Raw genomic sequence first — 22,783 nt, forward strand, 5'->3', positions numbered from 1 at the left:
TCGACCCGTGGTCTCCTACTTCATTCCATCGTCGTAATCCACGAGCATCATTACGATCTCTGATTCCCCATGAGGGCCCTCTGGTGCGTCCATGTGTCCCTTTGACACGTCCCCGTTATGCATTAAGTCCTTCCACACTTCCTGGCACAGTGAGAGGTTCCAAACTCATCGGGGACTCCCCCTGAGACCAGTTCCTTTCAGTGGAGGATGGAATTTAGAAGCCAAGATGTGGGTTCTCGGAGCTGCTGGGGTGTTGCCCCTGTCAGGGACTCTGACGGGATGGAGCTGTGGAGTGTACGGTGGTTGGTACAAGCACATGTGCACGTGTGGCTCTTCAGTTTATAAGCACCAAAACGCTTGGGTTCATGCAGGTGTTGCTAACTCTCGCCCAGCACTGCGTGGCTCACTGAATTGCCATCTCTAATGGCGAGAAAGCTGACCCTCGTTCCCCGTAATGTGTTCCCTTATTTGCTCCAGCGGCTGTCCCCTTGCCCTCTGTGCCCCAAGATCCAGCTCCAAGAGCCTGAGGGTGACAGGCGACACAGCACACTGCCGTGTCCTGCGGTCCCCCTCCTTGACCCCCAGCTGCGTGTCCTGGGATTGCCTCCCAAGCAAATCGTTTGTACCCTCCTCTGTCTCAGGGCCTGCTGTTGGTGGAACCGAGACCAAGACAAGAGTCTTTTCTACATTTTTATCAAGCTCATGTTACCTGAGTAATTTTTTTTCAGATTTAATGTTTTAAAACAACATCTTAGCACTCTCTTGACAATGGCAGTTTGTGCCTGGCTGCGACCAGGTGTTCCCTTCTGTTTCCCAAAGAGGAGGTAGCAGGGCAGGTGGGGGCCGGGAGGGCAGAGCCAGTCCACCTGGGGCAAGCTGTCTGTTGGGGTCTCTGCCAGGGTCTCTCTGAGGGGCCTGCTGACCTGAGCCTCCCAGCCCAGGGGCTCCTCCTGAGGCCAGGGGTTCCCTGTCACTGGCAGCCCCCTCGTCACTGGTCCTGGAGCACTGCCGGCTCCACGGCCAGTGTCTGGCCCTTCGAGGCCTCCCCAGGACCTATGGGGTCTCAGTCCTGTGCTGGCAGTGTGGTCACTCCTTCCCAGTCACCCAGTGGATGGAAGCTACGTGGGGACAATTTGACCCCTTCCAGCTGCTCCATGCCTGCAGGGGGTGAGCTCCACAAGCGTGTGCTTGTGAGTGAACACACGCATGACAACTGCCCACACCCATCAGCGGGCCAAGAGCCGGGGCATGAGTGGGCAGGGCCTGGCGCGGTGGGTCCCTGTCCCAGCCCCCAGCGCGGCTGTGCCTGCACCCTGGTCCCTCCTCCTGCTGGCACTGTGCCTGACCCATGACAGCGGGACAGTGTGAGGAATGGAACAGGGATGGGGTGGAGGGGGGAAGGCCAGCAAGAGGGAGCCCCCCAGCCAGGTTCATGGGGAAGATGGCCTGGCGTGCTCTGTGCTAGCGTGGCTGCCTTGATCCCCCTCAGGGGGGTGGTGGGGAGTGCTCGGTTGCTCCCAGAAACTCCAGCATCTTAAGGGGTGAGGCCTCAATGTCCACTGAGGCGGTGAGGTTTTTCAGACCAGCCCGCTGCCCCTCCCGGCTCGAGACCCTTTGCCCCTCCCCCCCACTACCCACCCCTGCACCCCCGCTTTGCCTTCACTCTGGACTCTCCAGCACTGCCCCCACCCCCCGGCCCCGCAAAGCCAGCGGGTGTAGAGGGACGGGGAGCACACATGGCCCGTGGGGGTGGGGGCAGTGCCCGCTTGGCTGAAGAAGCAGGAGGAAGTCCGAGCCTGCCCGAAAACCCTCCCAGACCCGGCCTCTGCTGTGACAACCTCCTGTCACGGGCGGCCTGGGCTGTGCGGGATTCAAATCCACGTGCAAGGAGCTGACGCTGTCAGGTGCAAGTTAAACTTTTTTGGTCTAATTGTGGGCGAAGAAAAAGATTTCTGAAAAAATCAAATGCTTTGGTTTTTAAACATCCTTTTTCTAGTATTCTTGTGTTCGTGCAGAGAAGCTTTGTGTCAGGGGCTGCTGGCTGTTGGCGTGGGAGCGATGACAAGATGAGGTGCCTCCCCAGGACCCAGGAGAGGGTGGGGGAAGGTTTATGTCCATGGTGGGGAGTGATCAGGTTTTAAAGCCTGGAGCACTGCACCTTGCATCTCAGGCCCCCCACGTGCCTGCTTGTGTCTGCGGCCACGCAGGTGTGGGGTCACCTGCTCACCCTAGATGCCTCTCCAGACACCTGTCTGCACTTCAAGGCCTGCAGAGATGCCCGGTCAGTCTCCTGGGCAGGTGTCCTCCCCCCTCCCCCCAGGAGCACTGGTTTGGGGCCAGTTCCAGCCTCCACTGGGGAGGCAGGAGCAGTGGGCGATAAGCTGAAGGTCACCCAGGCTGAAGTGGGTGTGGCTCCATTGCCTCTGCCCAGCACTGAGGTGTCCCCATGTCCCTCAGTGTCTAGGCCATGTGTGTGCCCTTGTTGTGGACAAAAAGATGCTACTGCCCAGCTTGTCTGGACCGTCCTCCTGCCCTCGAGGTGAGCACAGCCAGAACTGTCACTGATTTCGACTCCCCGGCCCCAGGCCTCTGCAGGACGCAGCTCCTCTGGGGGCCACCCAGCCAGGCTGTCCAATTTTGGGCACCTGATCGTCCTCCACCAGGAGCTTTCTGTCTCTCCCCCATGACACAGCCTTGTGTGTGGAAGGACCGGCAGTGGCCACGTCCCAGGTAGCCTGATGATGCGTAAGTGGCTCTTGGGCCTGGGAGACTGCGGGTAAGGGTCACGCCGGCTGGCCTGAGGCACGAAGGGGCCAGGTTCCTGAGCCACCCCACCCCCCGCCCTCCGCCAAGGAACCTGGCCGGTGGGCACAGGACACAGCTCCCTGGATGCACGGCTGTCCAGGCACACAGCCGCTGCCTCGTGGAGTGTCTGTCCTGTACAGCGACTGTGGGGAGGTGAAGCTGCTGGCTAGTGGCCCTGCTTGCTATGTGGTGGGGACCAGGGTGCACAGTCATGCGTTGGTCTGTGCTGCTCGCCAATCAAGTCGTGTGCACACGCTGCACCTGCATCAGGTGGGGGGCCTGGGACATGGTGCTTGGTGTCTGTCCCCTGTGTGGGGTCTCGGGGGTGTTGCTATCCTAACATGTCTAGTAACCCATAAGGTGTTGTGAGACATCCTTGTCCTATGTGAGACCTTGCATCATATTACGTGGAGTCCTTGTCATGTGTGGACCCCAGGGTGTGTTGTGTGGTGTCCCCGTCGTGTGTGGGACCTCGAGTCATATTGCAAGGAGTCCCGGTCGTGTGTGGACCCAGGGTGGTGTTTCGTGGCATCTCAGTAGTGTTTGGCACCCCAGGATGCGCTGCGTGGAATCTGTCACGTGTGGGGACCCTGGGTCGTGCAGTGTGACATCCCATTGTGTGTGGGGACCCTACGGTGTCGCGAGGCTTGCAGCGGGGCTGCTGCGGTCCCATCCGGCCCGCCGTTCAGCTGGTTTGCGGTTGTGGCGGGGCACTATGTGGGTTTCTGGGCCGCGGCGGTGGCGGCGTCGGCGACGGCGGGACGACAGCCCTCCCAGCCACGCAGGAAGCGGCCTCGGCCGGAAAAGGGGGGGCCCCGGCGCCGCCGCTGCCGCCCCCGCCGAGCGGCCTTCCGGCGGGCGGGGCCGAGCGGAGCCGAGCGCAGCCGATTCTCGGGTGGGCGGGGCCGAGCGGAGGCGAGCGGGGCCGAGTCGGGGCCGAGCGGACCCGAGTCCCGGACGGCCGGGACCGAACAGCGGGCGGACGGGGCCGAATCCCCGGCGGACGGGCCCGAGCGCGGCCGAGCGCGGGCGGGGGGAGCGCGCGTTCCTGGAAGAGCCAGCCGGGAGGCGGACGCATTCCTGGCCCGCGCTCGGCTGAGGCGGACGCGCGGCCCAGACGGCGCGCGGGGCGGGGCGGCGGCGCGGGGCGGGGCGCGGGGCGGGGCGGCGGCGTGAGCTCAGCGCCCGGCGCTCAGTCCGAGCTGGAGCGAGCCGCCGGGAGGATGTTCGCCGTTCCCCGCGCCGCCGCCGCCGCCGCCGCTGCGCTCTGAGGGCCGCCTCACAGGCGCTCGGCCGCCCCGGAAGCCGCGCGCGCGGGGGGCGGGCGGGCCGCGGAGCCGGCGCGGGCGGCGGGGTGGGCGCGGGCCGGGCCGGGTCGGGGCGGCCGACGGCGGGCGCTACGCGGCCGGCCAGCGCCGCCGGGACGAGCCGGGCGGGCGCCGCGCGGTGGGAGGAGCGGGGCGGCGGCGCGCCGCGCGAGGACGGCCCGGCGGGCCCCGCGCCCGCGCCCCCGCTCCTCCCGGGCCCTTCGGCCTCGGCCACCGCGGCGATTCGCGCCTCGCGGCGCCGGCACCTGCCCGCGCGCCCCCCGCGAGCCCCGGGCCCGCGAGCGTTGGCGTTGGCGTTGGCGGCGCGCGCCGGGGCATGCCCCGCGCCTAGGGCCCGGGGGGCGCGCGGGGGGCGCGCGGGGGGCCCGGGCGGCGGCGGGCGCGGCGCGGGGCGCGTGGATGTGGCGCCGGGCCCGGGCGCCGGCGGGCTCCAGCGGCGGGACCCCTTCGCCCCGCCCGCCTTCCCCTTCGCGCCCCCGGGCGAGGCCGAGGCCGCGGCCGTGATCGGCCGGGAGCCGGCGGCGGGGGGCGGCCGGGGCCGGGGCCGGGGCCGCCGCCGGGGCGCGCGGGGCGGCGGCGGGGGCCGCGGGGGCCCGGGCGCGCGGGAGCGGGAGCGGCCCGTGGAGCCGGAGCGCACCATGGAGGCGGCGGCGGGCGGCCGCGGCGGTTTCCAGCCGCACCCGGGGCTGCAGAAGACGCTGGAGCAGTTCCATCTGAGCTCCATGAGCTCGCTGGGCGGCCCGGCCGCCTTCTCGGCGCGCTGGGCGCAGGAGGCCTACAAGAAGGAGAGCGCCAAGGAGGCGGGCGCGGCCGCGGTGCCGGCGCCGGTGCCCGCGGCCGCCGAGCCGCCTCCCGTGCTGCACCTGCCCGCCATCCAGCCGCCGCCGCCCGTGCTACCCGGGCCCTTTTTCATGCCCTCCGACCGCTCAACCGAGCGCTGCGAGACCGTGCTGGAGGGCGAGACCATCTCGTGCTTCGTGGTGGGCGGCGAGAAGCGCCTGTGCCTGCCGCAGATCCTCAACTCGGTGCTGCGCGACTTCTCGCTGCAGCAGATCAACTCGGTGTGCGACGAGCTGCACATCTACTGCTCGCGCTGCACGGCCGACCAGCTGGAGATCCTCAAAGTCATGGGCATCCTGCCCTTCTCGGCGCCCTCGTGCGGGCTCATCACCAAGACGGACGCGGAGCGCCTGTGCAACGCGCTGCTGTATGGCGGCGCCTACCCGCCGCCCTGCAAGAAGGAGCTGGCCGCCAGCCTGGCGCTGGGCCTGGAGCTCAGCGAGCGCAGCGTGCGCGTGTACCACGAGTGCTTCGGCAAGTGCAAGGGGCTGCTGGTGCCCGAGCTCTACAGCAGCCCAAGCGCCGCCTGCATCCAGTGCCTCGACTGCCGCCTCATGTACCCACCGCACAAGTTCGTGGTGCACTCGCACAAGGCCCTCGAGAACCGGACTTGCCACTGGGGCTTCGACTCCGCCAACTGGCGGGCCTACATCCTGCTGAGCCAGGACTACACGGGCAAGGAGGAGCAGGCACGCCTGGGCCGCTGCCTGGACGACGTGAAGGAGAAATTCGACTACGGCAACAAGTACAAGCGGCGGGTGCCCCGGGTGAGTGTCCCCGGCCTGGGCTGCGCGAGTGGGAGGGGCGGTCGGGGCGGGGGCGGGGGGGCGGGGGCAGCCCTCCTGGGCCAGGGGCTCGCTCTGCAGGCTGGGACCTGTGCCTCTGCCTCTCGCTACGTTTCAGGGTTTTGCTTTGTTGTAAGGAAAATCCGGGTAGCTTAGAGTCCCCGTTGATGGCCTCGTAGCCTGGGAGGAGGGCGCTCTTTCTGCCAGTGCCTAGGACGAGCTGGCTTGCCTGGCGTGGGGTCCCGGGGACCTGGGGCCCGGCCTGGTGGGTGGAGCAGCTTTCCTGAGGCCACAGCCACAGCCGAGACTGGCCAGGAGGGGCAGGCCTCCTATGCTCCCGTCCCGAGTCCCGGGAAGTTAGAGCTCGTTCGGGCCGGGCTGGAGCCTCAGGCCTTCCTCGGGGCCCAGAGGGGAGGGCCAGACCGGGTGGGGGCAAAGGGCACCGCCGTCACCTTGGAGCTCCCAGGCTCGCAGACAGAGGGCTTCCTGCCCGTGATCCCCAGCAGACAGGACTTGGCCAGGCGGAGCCTCTTTGTGCCTTGAAGTCCTGGGAGACAGGCTCAAAAGCGAAGCCAGGTGTCCAGGCGCGGTGGCAGGGGGCCGAGACTCGGCGACTCCAGCTCTGTGCGTCTCCCTGGGCCTGCCGGGGAGTGAATCTAGAGTCCTCTGGGCAAGGGTGAGGGCCGCTGGGCACTGGGCACCCGGGGCCTGCGTCGTTGGAGCCGATGGCCTGCGATTTGTTTTGGACGCGCCCATTTCCGCCCATTTCCTTCTCCCTTTCTTTGAAACGCTGGAGGGCGCGGCAGGCGGGCAGGGAGGGCCCGGCTGAGGCCCTGTCGTTTGCCTGGCAGGGGATCTGTGTGATTGGATGCAGCGCCTGGGCCACTGGACACCAAAACCAGTAGCCAAGGTCCTCACCAACTTTCCATGGCGTCTCCCCCCTCCCCAAGTATTTGTAACTTTTCTTTTAAATATCCAGCCTTATTAAATTGCACACACACAGAATGCTGCATTGGCTCAGCTATTCTTGGGAGGCCTAATTAATTCAGCTATTGCATCAAACTTTTTTTTTTAAATCTGTGAATAGATGCTCCCGCCCGGTTTTCTCTGGGCGCCCCTCCAGCGGAGTGTCAGTCTCAGGGAGCGGAGGAGGGGCTGGGGGGATGCGGGCCTGTCGCCTGTGCTTGGAGGGCCACCGCATGTGTGCGTGTGCAGACGTGTGTGCCTGTTCCGTGGCGTTTCTGCCCATGGCTAGGCCAGCGCCCAGGTGGCAGCTGTCTGTAGACTGGGGTTGGGTGGCGGGGCTGGGGGGGACTCTGAGTGGGCAGCATGGGGTGGAGGGTGCTGGTGGGGAGGCTGGCTGCCGAGCCTTCGTCTCAGTCAGGGAGTTGCTGTGGGGAGCATGATGGACACTCCCTGTGAACCGGGAGCCTTTCAGTTTGGGGCGCCTGCACCCTGGACAACCGGCGTGGCCTGAGGGAGTCCCGTGTGCAGGACCGTGGTGGGCGAGGCCATGGCAGGGCACTTATCTTCAGAGTGGACGGCAGAGGGTCTTGGCTGGCAGGGCGTGTCTGTTTGTGTCTGAATCTGGGTCATGTGTGTGTTTGTGGTCTTCTCTGTCTTCCTGGGGTTGGCTTTTTGTCACAGCGGTAGACCTGGGCCCAGGTTCCCTTGCAGCGGGCCCTGCGGTTCTGGGAGCAGGTGTCCTTGGGTTCGGGGAAGGCCTGGTGCGAGCTCACGGGCCCAGGTGCTGCCTGGGGAGAAGACAGGACAGTCCCCGAGCCACGGTCACAGAGAAGTGACCAGAGCCCTTTTACTGTGGTCACTTCAGCAGATGCTCAGCGCTGTCCTCTTTTCTTCAACGATCCCTCTCTGAAGCCACTCATATCTCACGTACTGGTTTCAGATACATTTTTCAAGTGAAGACGTTGTCGTAAGTGCTTGGGGTCTCTGGGCCTAAGTGCCAGCCCAGCCCTGTCCCCACAGTGGTGGCCTGCCGCTTCCGGGCCTCAGCGCCGGCCGTCTGTTCACGTGTTCCCCAGACCCCGCGGGGCCGAGCTCCGGGCTCCTGCGTGCTCCTCTCCGCCCCGCTCCCGCCCCGTGGGCCCTTCTTTCCGCCCGGCCCACTTGTCCTGTTCTCGGGGGCTTGGCCTGGTGCCTTGGCTTTGTGATGGCACAGTTGGGGTGCGTGGTCCCCTTAAATCTTCCCGGCACAGCTGTGTGCAGGTGTGTGTACTTGTCAGGCACCACGTGAGGACGGTCTCGGTCTCAGGGTGGGACCCACGGCTGCCCAGAACCCCTTGTTCTGGAAGGAGCGGCCTGGGAGGGGAGAAGAACGCCCCCCCCACCCCCCCCGTCTCCATTTGTTCCTGCCACTCGCCTTTGTTCAGCTTGTTATTCGTGGGATATGTTTTGAACACCTTCACTTTTCTTTATGGCTTATTTTAATACATTTGATCTACCGAGGACGACAGAAGGCAACAAAGAATGTGCTAGAACTATTCTTTCTAGGGGACACGGCTTTCTTGGGTTCTGTTGAGATGGAAGTGAGCTGAGGTGCATCCCAGGTTTTGGTGGCCTGAGTGTCGCCGAGTCTCCTGTGCTTTTCTGCCGTTCACAGTGGGGAGGGGTCTGATTTTCGTGGTGTCCCTGACGCACCCCCCCCCGCCTTCGTTCACCCCGCTCCACCTGCTGCGCGGCCGCAGCGGGGCCGCCCCAGCGCGGAACCATGTGGGGCAGGGCTCGAGCTCTGAGCCTCGAAACCCTGGGAGGCGCCGTGTCCTGAGGGCGGGCTGCTGGCTTTCCGGGGTGATGCCGCTGACGCGATGAGGCCCAGAGCAAGTGTTCTTGGCCACCCTGTGGTTGTCGGGGCTGCCAGGGTGCTCGGGAGCCACCTCATAGGCCCCCTGGCTGCTGTCCTTGTGTGTTCGCAGCGGGTGGCCTGGGTGTGGATCCCCGTGGGGCTGTTGTCACTTCACTCTGTTCCTCAGTGGCTGCGTGACCTTGAGCACGTTGCTTAATCTCTCTGGGCCTCAGTTTCCTCATCTGTGAAACGGGAACTGTGGTAAGTAGCGGCTGTGCAGTGTTTTGTTTCCCTCAGGTGTTAGGTGTCAGGTGTCGCTGGTGGGTGCAGACTTATCATTTTGCGGCTGGGAACACGTGGCGAGGAGATGAGGACGTGGGAGCCGTCCTTGTCCCTGCGTCCTCTCTCATTCTGCCCAGTCGGCTCTGACCCCCCTCTCGGCCTCGTCTGATGGTGTTTGGACTAAATTGGACTAATTTTTCAGCAGCACGGGGTGGTCGTAGAGGAGACGTTTGTGCCGTGGGCTTAGGCGCTGCCTGGGCGAGGCTCCTGGTCCCTCCTCACCTGGTAACCAGGTGCTTCCCTTGCAGGGACCAAGGTGGCACTCTGCCTCCTTGGGGCCCGAGCAGGGTGGCTCTGTGGATTTAAGAAATGGGCCCTTTGGCAGTGCTGCTGGGGGTTCCGTGTTCTGCTTCTCACACTGAAGAAGCTGCACCTCTGTCCTTCTGAAACTCGAGCTTTGGCAGAGCTCTTTTCTGTAGAATCTCCCTTGTCACGTGGCTGGTGGCCCCGCGGCGTCTGGCGTGCGTGTCCACAGCTGGACTGTCTGGCCTCCTAATGCCGAAACGGTTTTCCCCACGTTATGACGACTTTTTCCCAGCCAGAGAACGGGGCTTTCTCAGCAGAGACCCCGACAGGCCGGGAGTGGGGAGGAGCCTTGCGGTCCCTGCTGGAGGTGACAGCACATTGTGGGGTCCTGGGCTGCGGACCTGCTTGGAGTGAGATGCATTTTGCTCTAAATTTGCAGCTGAAATTGCTGTGGGGACGGCCTCGGGCACGTTCCACCAGGCTGGAGCAGACCCTGGCCAGCACGCTTCCTTCGTGGCGGGCCTGTGCTCACGCCCGTGCCTTCAGGTGTAGAGGGCCATCTGTCTCCTGGTCCACTTGTTTTGCTCTGTTTTTGTGGGGGTTCTGTGGTTAATTTCCTGGTTCTAGACACTTGGCTGAGAAGGTGGGGTACCACCTTGGGTGATGCTCTGAGATGAGGCTCCTGGGCCCCCAGCCGCCATGCAGAATGAGGGGGTCTGCATTCGGTCTGGTCAAGGTGAAGGCCTCAGAGCAGCCAGCGTTGGGGGTCTTCTCCCAGCTGAGGAAACAACGCCGGCGGAGGCCTCTGGTTTGTGCCCCGCACCCCCCGCCGCCACCGCTGGTCGGCCCTGAGGAAAGTGAGAGGGGAGTGTGGGGCTGCCCAGCGCGCTCAGTCTGTCTGCCATGAGCAGAGCCGCCCCGGATGGTTCTCCAAGATGGCCCACCTGCCTGTTCCCAGCAGCCCTCTCTGGAGCTGGGCTGGGCACGTCGCCTTCCGGGGTGTCGCCAGTGCCGGTGTGTTGCCGGGCGTGTGGCAGGGTCGTTGAGTGGCCCTCTCCTCTGTCCCTGCTGCCCTCTGGAGTCCCTCGGTCAGTGTGGGGCTTTGAGAGTAGGGTCATTGGCTCAATGGCGTCTAGGTTTGTTGTCCTGCAGCCTCTGTGTGATGTGTGTGTGCAGTGTCAGGTGAGGGCAGACAGGGCAGGAGGTGAGGACATCGGGGGAGTGTAACCCCAGCCCCGCCCCACATCCCTGGCCACCGGGTGCTTCCGGCCGTGCCCTGGCCGTCTGGGGAGGTGTCCCTGGCCGGCGGCAGACTCCCTGTGGCCCGGAGACTGTTACACAAGCAGCAATAATGTGTCTCTTTCTAAGGATTGCGAAAGTTAGGGAGGGTTTCTCCACTGGAAGAATTATGCAAGTTTCAACTGAAATGTTTTTTAAAAGTTTCTTTGTTTTGAGTCAAAACACAGAGGCTGAATTATTTCCTTAAGATCTGTGAGAACCGAGGAGGAGAACGCTTCCATTCTTCCTGAGGGCCCGTCCCCTCCAGCCTGGCTGGGCAGGGGGCGCACGGCGGGCAGGGCGCGCTAGGATGGAGGCCGGGCAGGGTGCTGGCAGAGCTGGCGCGGCTGCCCGCCTCCCCTGCTCGCCCCGTCTGTGAACTGGCTCAGATCGGAGGGGGGGTGGGGCGCAGACCAGACTTGCAGAAGGAACAGGAAGTCATTCCTGGGATGGGGTGGCCCACGGCCCGCTCTGTGGCGGCCACGTGGGGTCGGAAGCGGTTTTGGTTGGCCTTGGGTCAGAGCCACCAATGGTGGCAGTGTGAGTGGAGTTGACGGCGGGGTCTTGGGGGCCACGTCGGCCGTGCCACCTGCACGAGCGTGGCCCAGGGCCTGCAGGTAGACCAGGTGCGGCTTTCAGGTGAACAGCCCCACTCAGGAAGCGCCCAGGGCGGGTGGCGGAGTGGACAGTGGCTCTGGTGCCGCTGCTCTGTGGCTAGGGGACCGGCTCTGGCCGAGCCCTGCTCTCAGCGGCTGGGACACCGGGCTGTGGCAAGGTGGGGGCCTTGCTGGTCTCAGAGCTTGGCAGCGGGGTTCCAGGGGCCCACCAGCTCCGGGAGTCACCACCACTTGTGTCCACTTATTGACTAAAATGAGGGACCCAGACTTGGGCATGGATTTTGAATGAGATGACGGGGACATGAGTGACATCAGGAAGAAGGACCAGCGTGGACAGGGTGCTCGCTGGGTGTCCGTGGGCCCACAGGTGGCAGTGGCACCTGTTACCTGCAGCAGGTCCTATGTACGGGGTCTCCAGGACGGGTCTCGGTCTGGGCCCAGGAAACAACTGAGTGTCACTGTGTTTGGCATGTGTCTTCTCTGATCTTGGTCGTCTGACTTAGAAAGATTCAAAGAAAGCTGTGACTTCTCGATTTTGTTGTTATCGATGAGAATTCAGGAAGTCTCGGTGTGACTCTGGGCACACAGCCCGCCGCGGTCTTGGTTCTCCGGCGGTGCGTGCTTGTGGTTGTGTTGTCAGCCTCGCCGGGGGGAGGGCGCGCAGGGTGCGGGGTCGGGAGAGCTCGTTCCCAGCTGGGTCCCTGATTCCGGGCCCTGAGCAGACACCCGTTAAACGACCAGCTCGTGGAGGCCGCAGATCATCAGTCATCAGAGTGTGTGGGCTGCTCCGTTCCTGATGGCTGGGAAGCGGGGGTTGAGGGCCTTTCTCAGGGGTGCGTTGGGGTGTTTCGTAGGCATCACTAGTCCTCACCCTGTTTTCTTCTGAGAAGGTGGCTCGCTCGGGTCCATGTGGGCACTTGGAGCCTGGGGCCACGTCGGACAGGGCCACGCCCCTGTTTGGCTGCTGCCTGTTGAGTGACGTCCCGGCCGCTCTGCCTGGACAGGCCTCGCCGTGGCGCCTGCCCTGACTTGGCTTCTCCTGAGACGTTGACTGGCTACTTTGAAAGAAACGTGTTTTGTAGAAAGTAGGCTTCCTGCTTGTTGCAGAGAAATGGGGTGGCAGGCAGGGGTGGTTGGGGGGTCGGCTCCAGGGTGCCGGGCAGGGACGCCACCAGATCGGCACCCTAGTTGGGTTCGCTCTGCCCTGAGGGTTAGCGAAGCTGCAGGCTGTTGGGGCGCAAGCAGGCTGAGGGCCCAGGGTGTAAACCCCATGATGCAGATGGCCTGGAGGAGCTGGACTGATCGTCACGAGTGGCGGGTGGTGTGCGTGTGTCGGAGGCTCCCACCCGGTGCCCACAGCAGCCTCTCTCTGCCCGGAGTGATGTTGGCGTTTGGCTGTGTCGCCACAGGAGCCAGTGGGTGTGACCCGGGGTCTGGGGAGCGGCTTGGATCCGGGGCTGGCAGCGTGGTCTCCTCTACACCCCACTCTTCCCAGCTGGGTGGGGCCTCCCCCAGGCCTCTCCCAGTGCACTCGGACAGTAGTTTGTTGGGGGGGGGAAGCATGTTCCCAAAGGGCTGAGAATGTGTCCTGCTTCGTGTGCATTGATCACGGACCAGGAAAGGACCCCAATACCGGGCATCCCACACCTCCCTGCGGCTGAGCACAGCCACGCTCGACACTGACAGGAAACAGACACCTGTGCCCAGTGGGGCCAGCCATGTCTGGGTGGCCCCCGGGAACCCGTTGTGGGGGCTGGTGTCTTCGTCTTCCTGGGGAGCAGCATCAGCTTCTCCTGAGCCGGCCCTCCCCGCCCCCAGTTTGCTGTCGCCTCAGCATCCCGTTCTGGGTCCCAGTCCTGCGGCACTGTTCTGTGGGTGAGGCATCCCCATGGGTGCAGGGACGGGAGCTGGGGCAGGCCATGTCCTCCCCGCTTGTGCGTGTGCAGAGCTGGCATTCCCCCGTGGCTGGTTCTGCTGCAGTGTGCGTGGCCGCAGGCGTGCGGGCGCCGTCATGCCGTCTGCCACCCCTTTGGCCCCGTGGTTCCAGTGGCCCGGCGTTACCCTTTGATACCGGCTCCCTGCTGCACGGACACCATGAGAGCGAGTGGCTGCTGGCCCCGCAGCACCCTGTGCGGGGCCGGTGCCGCCTCACGCAGGCACTGCTGGTCCAGCTGGCGGAAACACCTGTCCCATGGACAGTGGGCTGCGGGGGCCTCACGTAGACGCTGCTGTCAGTAATAGAAGCCCCGTGCCTGGGACGCTTGCAGGCCTCTCACCGGCTGGCCCTCAGCAGCCCTGGTCGGCCGTGACCACGTGGGCACCTGCCCCCTCCTGCGCCCCTTCCTCAGGGTGGAGCGCCCAGCTTCGAAACTGCTGCCTCGCAGCCCCAGCGCCCAGCCGTGGAGCGGGGCCACGTGTGCCGGGCTGGGCCGGCTGCTTGTCTGCGGGCGGTGAGCGTGGTTGTCTGGACTCGGACCCGTTGCCACCAGTAGGGCGAGTGCGTCTCTCCAGCGGCAGGGCCGGCACTTGGCAGATACACGGAGGAGCCAGGGCAGAGCGGGGCAGTCAGGCCTCACGCCAGGGGAGCTGAGGACTCGGTCCCTGGAGGAGGACCAGTGTGCATGTCCCGTGTGCCGTTCCGGACCCCCCGGGAACTCCCTGCCGGGGAGATTGAGGCAGGCGCACTGGGCAGCAGGAGGTGCTGTCCTCGCCCTGGACCATGGTGGGGTCTCGAGCGGTGGGGGACCCCCCGCTTGGGTCCAGTTGCTGGAGTCCAGCCCGTGGCCAGATTCGCCCTGCCCGCCCAGCTGCTGCCCGGCTTCCTGGCGTGATAACCACTTTGCCCAAACCATTAAAAAAATTATACTCCCAAGTTGAATGATATGCAAATGTAGTCAATTAAGCGAGGGGATTTTAATTAGCAGTTTAAGTTCATGTGTGAAGTGCCTTGCCTTAATTACTTGACAGTTTTGTTGTAAATTTGCTAAGTTTTTTTTTGCAGAACTATCAAAACTGTGATTTTTTTTTAACGTCCTCGTATGTAGCGAGTGTCGCCCGGCTCGCCTGACCCTAGTCAGCTTTGTCTCGGTTCACAAGCTCCGCATGCCGAAGGCGAGGTGAGCGGTGGGTCTGGGCTCGCGAGCGCAGGACAGCGAGGACACCCCGGCCCGGGGCTGGCAGTGGCTGGGCTGGGCATGCGGGGGAGGCCCGCTCGGAGGTCTGGCAGGGCCTCCACTGGGGGACCGCAGAGGGCCAGTGGCCACAGGGCCCAGTGGGAGCTCCATGGCGAGGGGCCTTTGTCCTGTGGGCCTGGGTCCCCAGGTCCCTGCAGGGCACACCGTGGTCCCTGTGCCTGCTGCAGACCCCCGGGACTTCCAGATCGTGATGTTCCTGTTGGACCGCACGGGAGGAAACTTCCCTGCTGCCCCCGCGTGACCAGAGCGCGGTGTGCGGGTGGGGGCGGCGCACAGTTGGGCGTGTGTCGGGGAGAGTCTGCTTTAGTTTTCCAGCTGCTCTGTCGAGGTGGTCTCATGGGGGGGCCCCCCGTGGTCTTTAGTGCCCCCCCATTTAATTACCCATTGAGCTGGATGCCGCTCGTGCTGGTAGGTGTTCTGCTTTTCCTGTTAAACGTTCTTCTCTGACTTGTGGTTTCCGTGCTGCATCGTGTTCTCTCGGGGTCTGTGACAATGCTCCCCTCTTGGTTCCCTCTGCGAGCCCGAGCTGAGGCCGAGGACCACAGTCGGGAGCAGCAGGGCAGGCCCGTAAGCTGGTCCCGCTCCTGGAGGGACCTTGGCCTGTGCGGCCCTGCGGCAGGAGGGAGGCAGGGGGCCGGAGGCCGGGAGAGTGGCGAGGTGGGGTGCGGGAGCTCGGGGGGCCGGCCCGCAGGCCTGGGCCTCTGCCTCGCTGCTTCAGCTTCGAGGTGGGGGCCGCAGAAGACCAGGGCCCCGCCCCTTCCCACCCAGCGTCGCAGGGCGCCTGAGTTCCCTGCACCGGCCTCTGACAGGACCGGTGAGGAGGGCGCGGACGTGTCACCGCGACCTGTCTGTGGACTTGAGGAAGCGTGGTTTTGTGGTGGGAAACGCCAAGCTCACTCCGAGGCAGAGAGACGCGCTCACGCCCCGCTGCGCCCAGTTTGGCCGTCACCAGCGTCTTGCTCGTTTCGTTCCCTCCGACTTTCCCTCCCTTCTCTCAGGAGGGGCTGTCACTTTTTTAAAGCAAATCCCACGTATCATTTTTCATCGTATTTAACTGTTTCAATATCTGTTTAACAGATACAGAACTGTGAAAATTTGTAACCGCGGTGCCATTAACATACATGGTAAAACCTCCTGGTACCGGTGCTCGGAGCCCTGCTGTCTCAGAAACAGCTCTTCTGCGGTCGCTTTGCAGGGGCCAGGGCCAGTGCGCACATGGCTGATGAGCCTGGTGAGCACTGATGTCTCTCTGTGTTGGCATCGTGCACCTATGTGTGCACGGGGACAGCCACATAGCATTTCCCAGCGTTCCGTGGTATCGAGGGTCTGGAATTTATTTAACACCAAGGGCGTGTGGCCTTTCTGTCGTTACAAGTGTTGCTTCGGGGAGCATCTTGGCACAGACGTCAGGCGGCAGCGTGACCTTGTGGAATGTCGGCAGGCACCGGCTGCCACCTGCTTCATCCCCACCCAGGTTCTGAAGTGCACTGTGCCCCTCCCTCTCTCACTGCGTCCCCCCAGGAGACGCCGTCGTCAGCGTGCCCCTCACGCCTGGACCTGTGTCTTGGAACAGCCATCGAGGTCCCCCATCTGCAGTGTTTCCTGTGCCAGGCTCTCACCTCGGGGCTCTCGTCACTCCACTGTGCTGGCCTCGTCGCTGCGTGGTTTGGCCACGTGAGCACACCAGCCTGTCCCCGTTCCTGTGTTGGTGGCCGTTCGGGCTTCCCATGTGGGCGCCGTTCAACGAGGGTCCAGAGTGTTCTTGGCGTGCATGTGCGTGCTTGTGTCTGGGGCGCGGGTTGGAATGGCCGGGTCACGCCGAACCGTTTTCTGAAGTGGTCACACCGGCTGACCTTCCCGCTGCAGCGAGGGCAGAGCCCGTGACCCGTGGTGGCTCAGCTCAGCTGTTGCCCCAGGCACATCTCCAGCGCGTCTAGCGCTGGGTGTGGGGCAAGCGTCCTGTGAAGAGTCTGGCGGGTGCAGGTGGCTCAGTGGCCAGCGTCCTTCTCGTCTAACGTGTGCACCCGCACGTGCACACGGCGTGCGTGCGTGCGTTTCTTCGGGATCTCAGATCACACATTTGCACATATTTTTTCTCAAGTTTCTTGGGGCGACACGGGTTAATGACGTGTAAGTTTTAGGTGTCCGGTTGTGTTTGCACACTCGTGCTCCTTCTGCGGACTGATCCGCAGGGGCGTGGGGCCTCTGAGGGTCTCGGTTTTACGCGTTACAGACCCTCCTGTCATGGCGTCCGGTCTGCACGCCCCGGCGTCGTTAGGAGGATGCCCCTTTTCCTGCCTCCTCGCCACGACCGTAGGTTGCTGTGGTTCCGAAAGCACGCTCACAGCGGTGGCAGCGGGTCCCCACGGCCGTCTCCAGGGCTTGCTCATCTTCCCGAACTGGAACTCTGGCCCCCGGAACACCAACTCCCACTTCGCCGCCCCCAGCCGCGGCACCGCCCCTACTTCCCGTCTCTATGAATTCGGCTCCTCTAGGCCCTCGTACCAGTGGAAGCATCCGGTGTTGGTCCCTCTGGGACTGGCTCATGTCGCGGGGCATCGCGACCTCGAGGTCTGTCTGTTGTGTGAGGTGTCAGAGCGCTGTTCCTTTCTAAGGCTGACACGTTCCGTCGTGCGCACACGCCGCGTTTTCTGTGCCCGTTCGCCACTGACGGGCACTTGAGTTGCTGCCGTGTTCTGGCCGTCGTGAATGTCGCTGCTGTGAGCGTGGGTGTGTGACTCTCTGTTGGGGTCCCCGTTTTCACTTCTTTTGGGGATGCGTCCAGAAGTGGAGTTGCCGGGTCACGTGTCGTTCCACATTTGAGTGTTTGAGGTGCCGACGTGCTGTTTTCCATTGTGGCCGCGGCAGTCGGCAGTCGGCAGTCGGCATCCCCACCCCCACCCGCCGTGCCGGGTGCCTCCAGGTCCACACGCCTCGCCGATGGTCCCTGCTGTCGTGTGTCGTTTTGACAGGGGGCCGATCTCACGGGGAGAGGTGGTGTCGCTGTGCTTTCGTTTGTACCCCCGACTAGCGATGTCGAGCATCTTGTGTGCTCGCTGGCCATGTGCGTGTCGTCCCTGGAGAAATGTCTACGGGAGTCCTTTGTCCTTTTTGGCGGATGCTGGGTGTCAAACCCCGCTGCACACGAGCGGCGTCTGGCAGTCAGTCTGTCTGCCGCGCACGTCGTGGTCCTGTCAGCCCGCCTTGGCTGTGAGTCAGGTGCTGTTCATTTCAGCTGCGGGCCACGAGGCGGGAGCGCTGCGTGCTGCAGGCCTGTCACTGCGGGGCCTGTGCATCTCCTGTGTGCACGGCCAGGCTGTTGGGCCGGGGTGGGGGAGTGCGTGGGCTGGCACCCCCGCACGTGCCACCCAGTCCCTGCTGCCCTCTTCCTGGGGAGGCGTGCTCGGGCGCGTCCACGGAGTCGGGAAGGCTGGCCTGGGCCCGGGTTGGGGAAGGGCGACGGGGGGCTCCAGGCTCTGAGGGGCGGTCCGTGAGCCCTCGGGCACCTTCTTCCTGCTCTTAAGTCCCCGTCCTGTTGGCTTCTGGAGAAAGTTCTCGTGAAAAGAACAAAGGGACGATGGACTCAATGAGAGCGACACTCCACCACACAGTCTCTCTCCTGTTTCTTAATCTTGTCACCAAACGTGCGGGACCCCGTGCAAGGGGACACCCACCCCTGCCCTGGGACATCTGGGCCATGGGAAGCCCGCTGGCTCGACCCTGACTTCCCCACACAGGTGGGGGAGAGAAGCCCAGGGCTGCTGGGCCGGGGGAAGGGGACAGCCGAGCCTGGCAGGTGAGCGGGGCGTGCATGGCCAGCGCAGCTTTGGGAAGTTGGGGGTCTGGGAGCCGGTCCCCGGGACTGCCAGCCGCTTCCTGGCCCCCGCCGCCTCTGGACACCACTTCCCACAGGGGTGGGGGCTGCCTGCATGGCTCACGCCCGCTCGCAGGGCTGTTCGGGCCAGGCCTGTTCTCCGCCACGATTTGCGCTAGTTTGGCTCCCTTGGTTCCGGGAGGCCGTGGCGGCGGGGCCTGGGTGATGCCGGTCCTTCCAGGCTGGCTGCGTGCTGTCGAGCTCTGGTGTGGCCGTGAGGCTTGGGGGTGATGCCATGTCCCTTCTAGCCCCGAAGGCCGTGGCCATGCTGCCTGCGTCCCCCTCCCCGGGAGGCGGGCTGCACTGATGGGGCCGCTGATTCAGCCACGGCAGCCATTTCTGTTGCTTGGTTTCCAGCGCCTCCTGCATCTGGAGCGGGCCTGGCCCTGGGAGGCCGGGCTCCTGGCGGGGCCGCCGCTCTGCTCTTTCGTCCAGCTTTGTCCTTCCTAGCTATTGAATGTTGATGCGGGCCCAGGGTGTGGGGGGCACCTCCTTGGAAGGAGGGGCCTTGCTTTTTGTTTTGCAGATTCTTCTGGGGTCCCGCCTGCCTGCTGGGTGGTGGTGACGCCACAGATTGGATTCAGAAGGAAGGCCTGGGCTGGCGGGAGCCTGGGCAAGGTCCTGTGACCTCGGCAGTGAGGGCAGCTCTCTGCGTTGGGGTTAGAGAGACAATGAGGAATCTGTCACTCACTTCACCAGCGGTGTGAAAACCACTGTCCTCGGCTCTAGTTCTGACCTGCTCTTTCCTTCCCCATCTTCTGTGTGAATAGTAGTTGGTATGAGTTTTGGTGTTTCTGGTCAAGTAGAAGTTTCTGGAAGTTTGAGAGGCAGCCCTGCTTAGTGTCGAGGGGCCTGGGCTCTCAAAACCCGACTCCTGGGCCCGGCCCCCAGCTCGGCCACTTTCTCGGTCTTAGGTGACGTCGTCTCCCGGGTTTGGCTTCCCAGCCCTGCCTGTGCCGTCGGCAGCTTGCAGGTCCTCTGCCAGGAGCCCGCCGGGGCCATGTGCGGACACACGAGGGCCGCCGTGGTGGCCTTACCTACAGCCAGCCAGGCTAGCTGGATGGATGCCAGCAGGTGCTGTGCGTGGGGCGCCCCGGCTGTGCGGCTGTGGGCGTCAGTGGGCCGGAGACTGTGCCGCCCACTGTTGGTGTGCCCCACACTGGCCGCCCCCACTGGGCCTCCAGGGTCTCAGCCGACCTCGTGGGGCAGCATCCGCAGCGGGCGGCTGACCTGTGTGTCCACGTGCGGTCCCGTGGGGGCGAGTCCACACATTCTCCCTCGCTGGGAGGCCTGTGCTGAAGGTCGGTCAAGTAACAGGCTCCCGGGCTCCGTGTTCAGGCCGGGCGTGTGCAGGCGAGGTCGGTTGCACAGACAGCTATGCCAGTAAGTTGGTGCCTGTGACAGGCTTAGGGGGTCACTTCTCTGCCAGGTGTGGCCTTCAGACACCGAGGCTGAGGGCAAGGCCAGCGTTCTGTTTCAGAGCGAGGCTGGTGCCACCCGCTGTGAATGGGACAGCGTTCGGTGATTCTTCACGCGGTGATTTCGGTGAAGGAGCCAGTAGTGCTGGGCCCCGCGCCCGCAGCGTGATCCGAATGCGGCAGAAGCCACCCGAGCGCGCTTTTCCTGAGGGCAGGCGAGGCTTCCGGGAACGGGGAAGGGCAGCACGCGGAGCGCCCGCTCGGGCCCGGCTCCCTTGCAGGCTGCTGTGGCCGCGGCCGGAATCTTGGGGACAGAAGAGCCAGTGAAGCAGGTTCGTGGAACCGACTTCTCCGATGGTCACGCGCCCTGGCCGGGACCTGGGGCCTTGGGGTCTTGGTTTTGTGCGCGCCATTTGTGGCCAGGCCGAGGCTGCGGCCTTCAGTCCCTCCGTCTCCTGCTCATCAGGTCACAGGCACGCGGGTTCCTGGATGGCCGTGCCAGAGTGTGGAACTGCTGCTTGAGATATTTTTATACCCAGGGTTTGTTACAGTTCAGGAAACTGGGAATTTTTGGAGTGAAGTGTCATGCTGCTGGATCCTGTGGCCGTCTTAGAAAATCTACTAGATGTGGCTTAAATATTGAGGGAGTTCATTTTTCCACTCGCCCTGAGGCTCAGAACGTGGCCCTTGCCGGGCCGTCCCCGAGCACCTGACGTGCATTCCCAGCACGTGTCTGGCGTGTTCTCATGACCTCAGGTGGGGCGGCTGCCGCCACTCCGGCCGGTGGAGGAGCGGACCCTGCTTCCTGTCCTTGGCCGAGGCCTTTTATTCGGAAGCATCTTCAGAGCTCGGGTGAGGCTGTGAGACTGGCGTTTGCGGCCGCTGAGGCCCGGACATGCAGCGTGCTCTCCCCTGGGAGTGCGTACCTGTCACTGTGGTCCACGTGTGAGTTCCCCAGCGACGAGGGTATTGCGTGTGGCCGTAGCATGGTGACCACCCAGCCCCGGGTGCCCCTGACGCAGAGGCCCTTTCTCAGCGCCCAGCAGGCCGCGTCGTGCTCAGAGCCCTTCTCTCCTGCGTCCCTCTCGACGCCGGTGCCTTTGGAGGGCGGGGGCCGCCCTGTGGACTGTGCCTCGAGATGCGGTGCCTGGTGCATGTCCTGGCTGGACGCAGGGGTGGCGTTTGGGGTGGGAGCCTGGCTGCGCCACCACGTCCTCCCCAGCGCACAGGGGCAGGAGGCTCAGACACCGTCCACCTCCCCTCAGGGCTGGTGGCTTCGGTCATGCTCGGGGGTGGGTCTGCCTGTCCCCTCCGTGGTTAATAAGTAACCCGCGGGGAGACTTTAGACCCTGTCAGCGCCCTGTCCTCGTGAACTCTCCCCGGCAGGTTCAGTGTCCCTCCCCGCCTCCCTCCTCCCTGCTGTCCGCTGTCACCGCGGAAGACCGGACTGTGTCTTCCGGTCCAGTCTTGTCACTGTTTTAATGCCTGGATTGTCCTCCTTTTGGCCACCTACGGAGTCACAGTCCCTCCTTTTCCCCCAGCACCTCCCCCTGCCCCACGACCTTATACCTCGTGGCAGTGTGTGGGGCCCGTTCTTCCCTGAACTGGTCACTGTAGGGGAACCAGACCCCAGGGTGCGGATGAATCCACCGCAGGCCCCCGGCTAGTGGGCACCTTCTCTGTGTGGCTGGTCGTGGTGGCGGTGGCCGTCAGTAGCGGCTGATGGCAGAGCATTTTCGGCACGTGAATGTTGGCTCTTTCTGCACCGCCTCGTCCCGGGTCGTTTATAGAAGCCGCTTCCTCCCGTTCTGCGGTTTCCTCTGGATGCTGTCTCTGGGGGCCTCCCACGCGGTTGTGTCCGTTGACATTCGCTGTCCCTGACAGTGGCGGGTCCAGCCTCTGATCCCAGAGCCCATGTCTGCGCCCCGTGCCTCTGCCAGCTCTATCCTTGGCTGTGCCCAGACGTGCTGTGACACCTGGGCGCTCAGACCCTTTTCTGCCAGAACGTTCTCTTGCGCTGTGCACCCTGTGCTTGGAGGTTTCCTTGGAGTCCTGTCCCCAGGTCTGTGTGTGGCAGGCGGGGTCAGGAGGGAAAGGGATGGAGCTGAGCAGTAGCGTCCTTCAGACCCTTGTCACTTCAATTTGGGTTGGAATTGAGAAGATCGAAAACTGTTTTGTTTTGGTTTTTTACCCCAGTTTTAAGCAAACCTTATCCTACCTCACATTTTTGAAAGCTGGTAAAAGAAAAAAAGTCCATTCATTTTTAGCTGCCCCGGGAAAGATGAGAGTGTTTGGCGGGCAGTGGCGGCTGTTCTAGGATGAGGTGTGCCCTTGGCCTGGCCTGAGCGTCCGGAGGTCCCCTGGGCCTTAGAGCTGGGCCCGGCTCCCGACAGGTACCTGGTGGCAGCTGGGGAGGCTGCCCCAGTTCCCGGGCCTGTGCTGGGCACGTTTGGCCTTCTAGGGAGCAGCCGGGCCTCGGACCGCACCTGGCACTGTGCGGGGTCCCTACGGGTCACAGCGTTGTGCCTATGAGGGCTGTTGACCCCTGGAGCTGCTGACCGTGGATTAGACCACGAAGCAGAAAACGAGCACTTCGGCGATCTGTGCCTGAAGCACAGTGAAGAGCTGCGGGATGGGCCACCTCTCCGCCCTGCAGAAGGGCCTTCCGATGGGGTGGCTCCAGCTTATCACAGAAGAGTGAACGCCTCACGACCCTCACGAGAAGGAAATGAGGACGTCGTGGCGCGATTTGACCCAAGTTGCTCTGGCCGCCGCGTCATGGCGCGTGTGCCGTGGGCAGCCTCACCCATCCAGGGTCCGTTTCTGCACAGTGCATGTTGAACCAGACACCTTCCCTCAGACCCTTGAGGGGATGTGGCCCCGGGAGCCACGCCTGGGCGGGAAGGAACCCCAGAGCTGCCAGGCGGCCGTGGGGAGCGTGGCGGGCTGGGGGTGACCCGTCAGCAAAGCCCTTGGCCAGGCCTGGTTCTGGTGTTCCGTGTCCCTCGTGGACCAGAGTGGACGTCATGGACAGGATGCTTACTGCTGGAAGAGAAGCTTCTCCATTCTTGTAGACGCTTCGTCCTCAGGAATCACGGCCTCCCCGATGGTCGCCCCGGAGGGCTGTGCTCTTGCTGAGGAACCTCCCAGGCCCCACAGGCGCCCGACCAGGGGCTGTCCTCTGGCTGGGGTGGCCTTGCCCTCGCCGTGGGAGGCGCACACACTCGGCGCTGTCCCCCTGCTTTTCAGTCAG

The 22,783-nt window shown here is 63.9% G+C and overlaps 1 protein-coding gene across 1 annotated transcript in view; it reads left to right on the plus strand.

Moving 5' to 3' along the window:
- Positions 1-4,724: 4,724 nt before the first annotated feature.
- Positions 4,725-22,783, plus strand: part of SKI (SKI proto-oncogene) — a 66,735-nt gene continuing 48,676 nt past the window's right edge. The window contains exon 1 of the mRNA XM_039876898.1: positions 4,725-5,740. Coding sequence (XP_039732832.1) covers positions 4,772-5,740 — 969 coding nt within the window. The 5' untranslated portion in view covers positions 4,725-4,771. The remainder of the gene's footprint in view (positions 5,741-22,783) is intronic.

The sequence above is a fragment of the Pteropus medius genome, unplaced genomic scaffold (assembly GCF_902729225.1).
Source record: "Pteropus medius unplaced genomic scaffold, Ma_sr-lr_union100, whole genome shotgun sequence".
NCBI lineage: Eukaryota > Metazoa > Chordata > Mammalia > Chiroptera > Pteropodidae > Pteropus > Pteropus medius.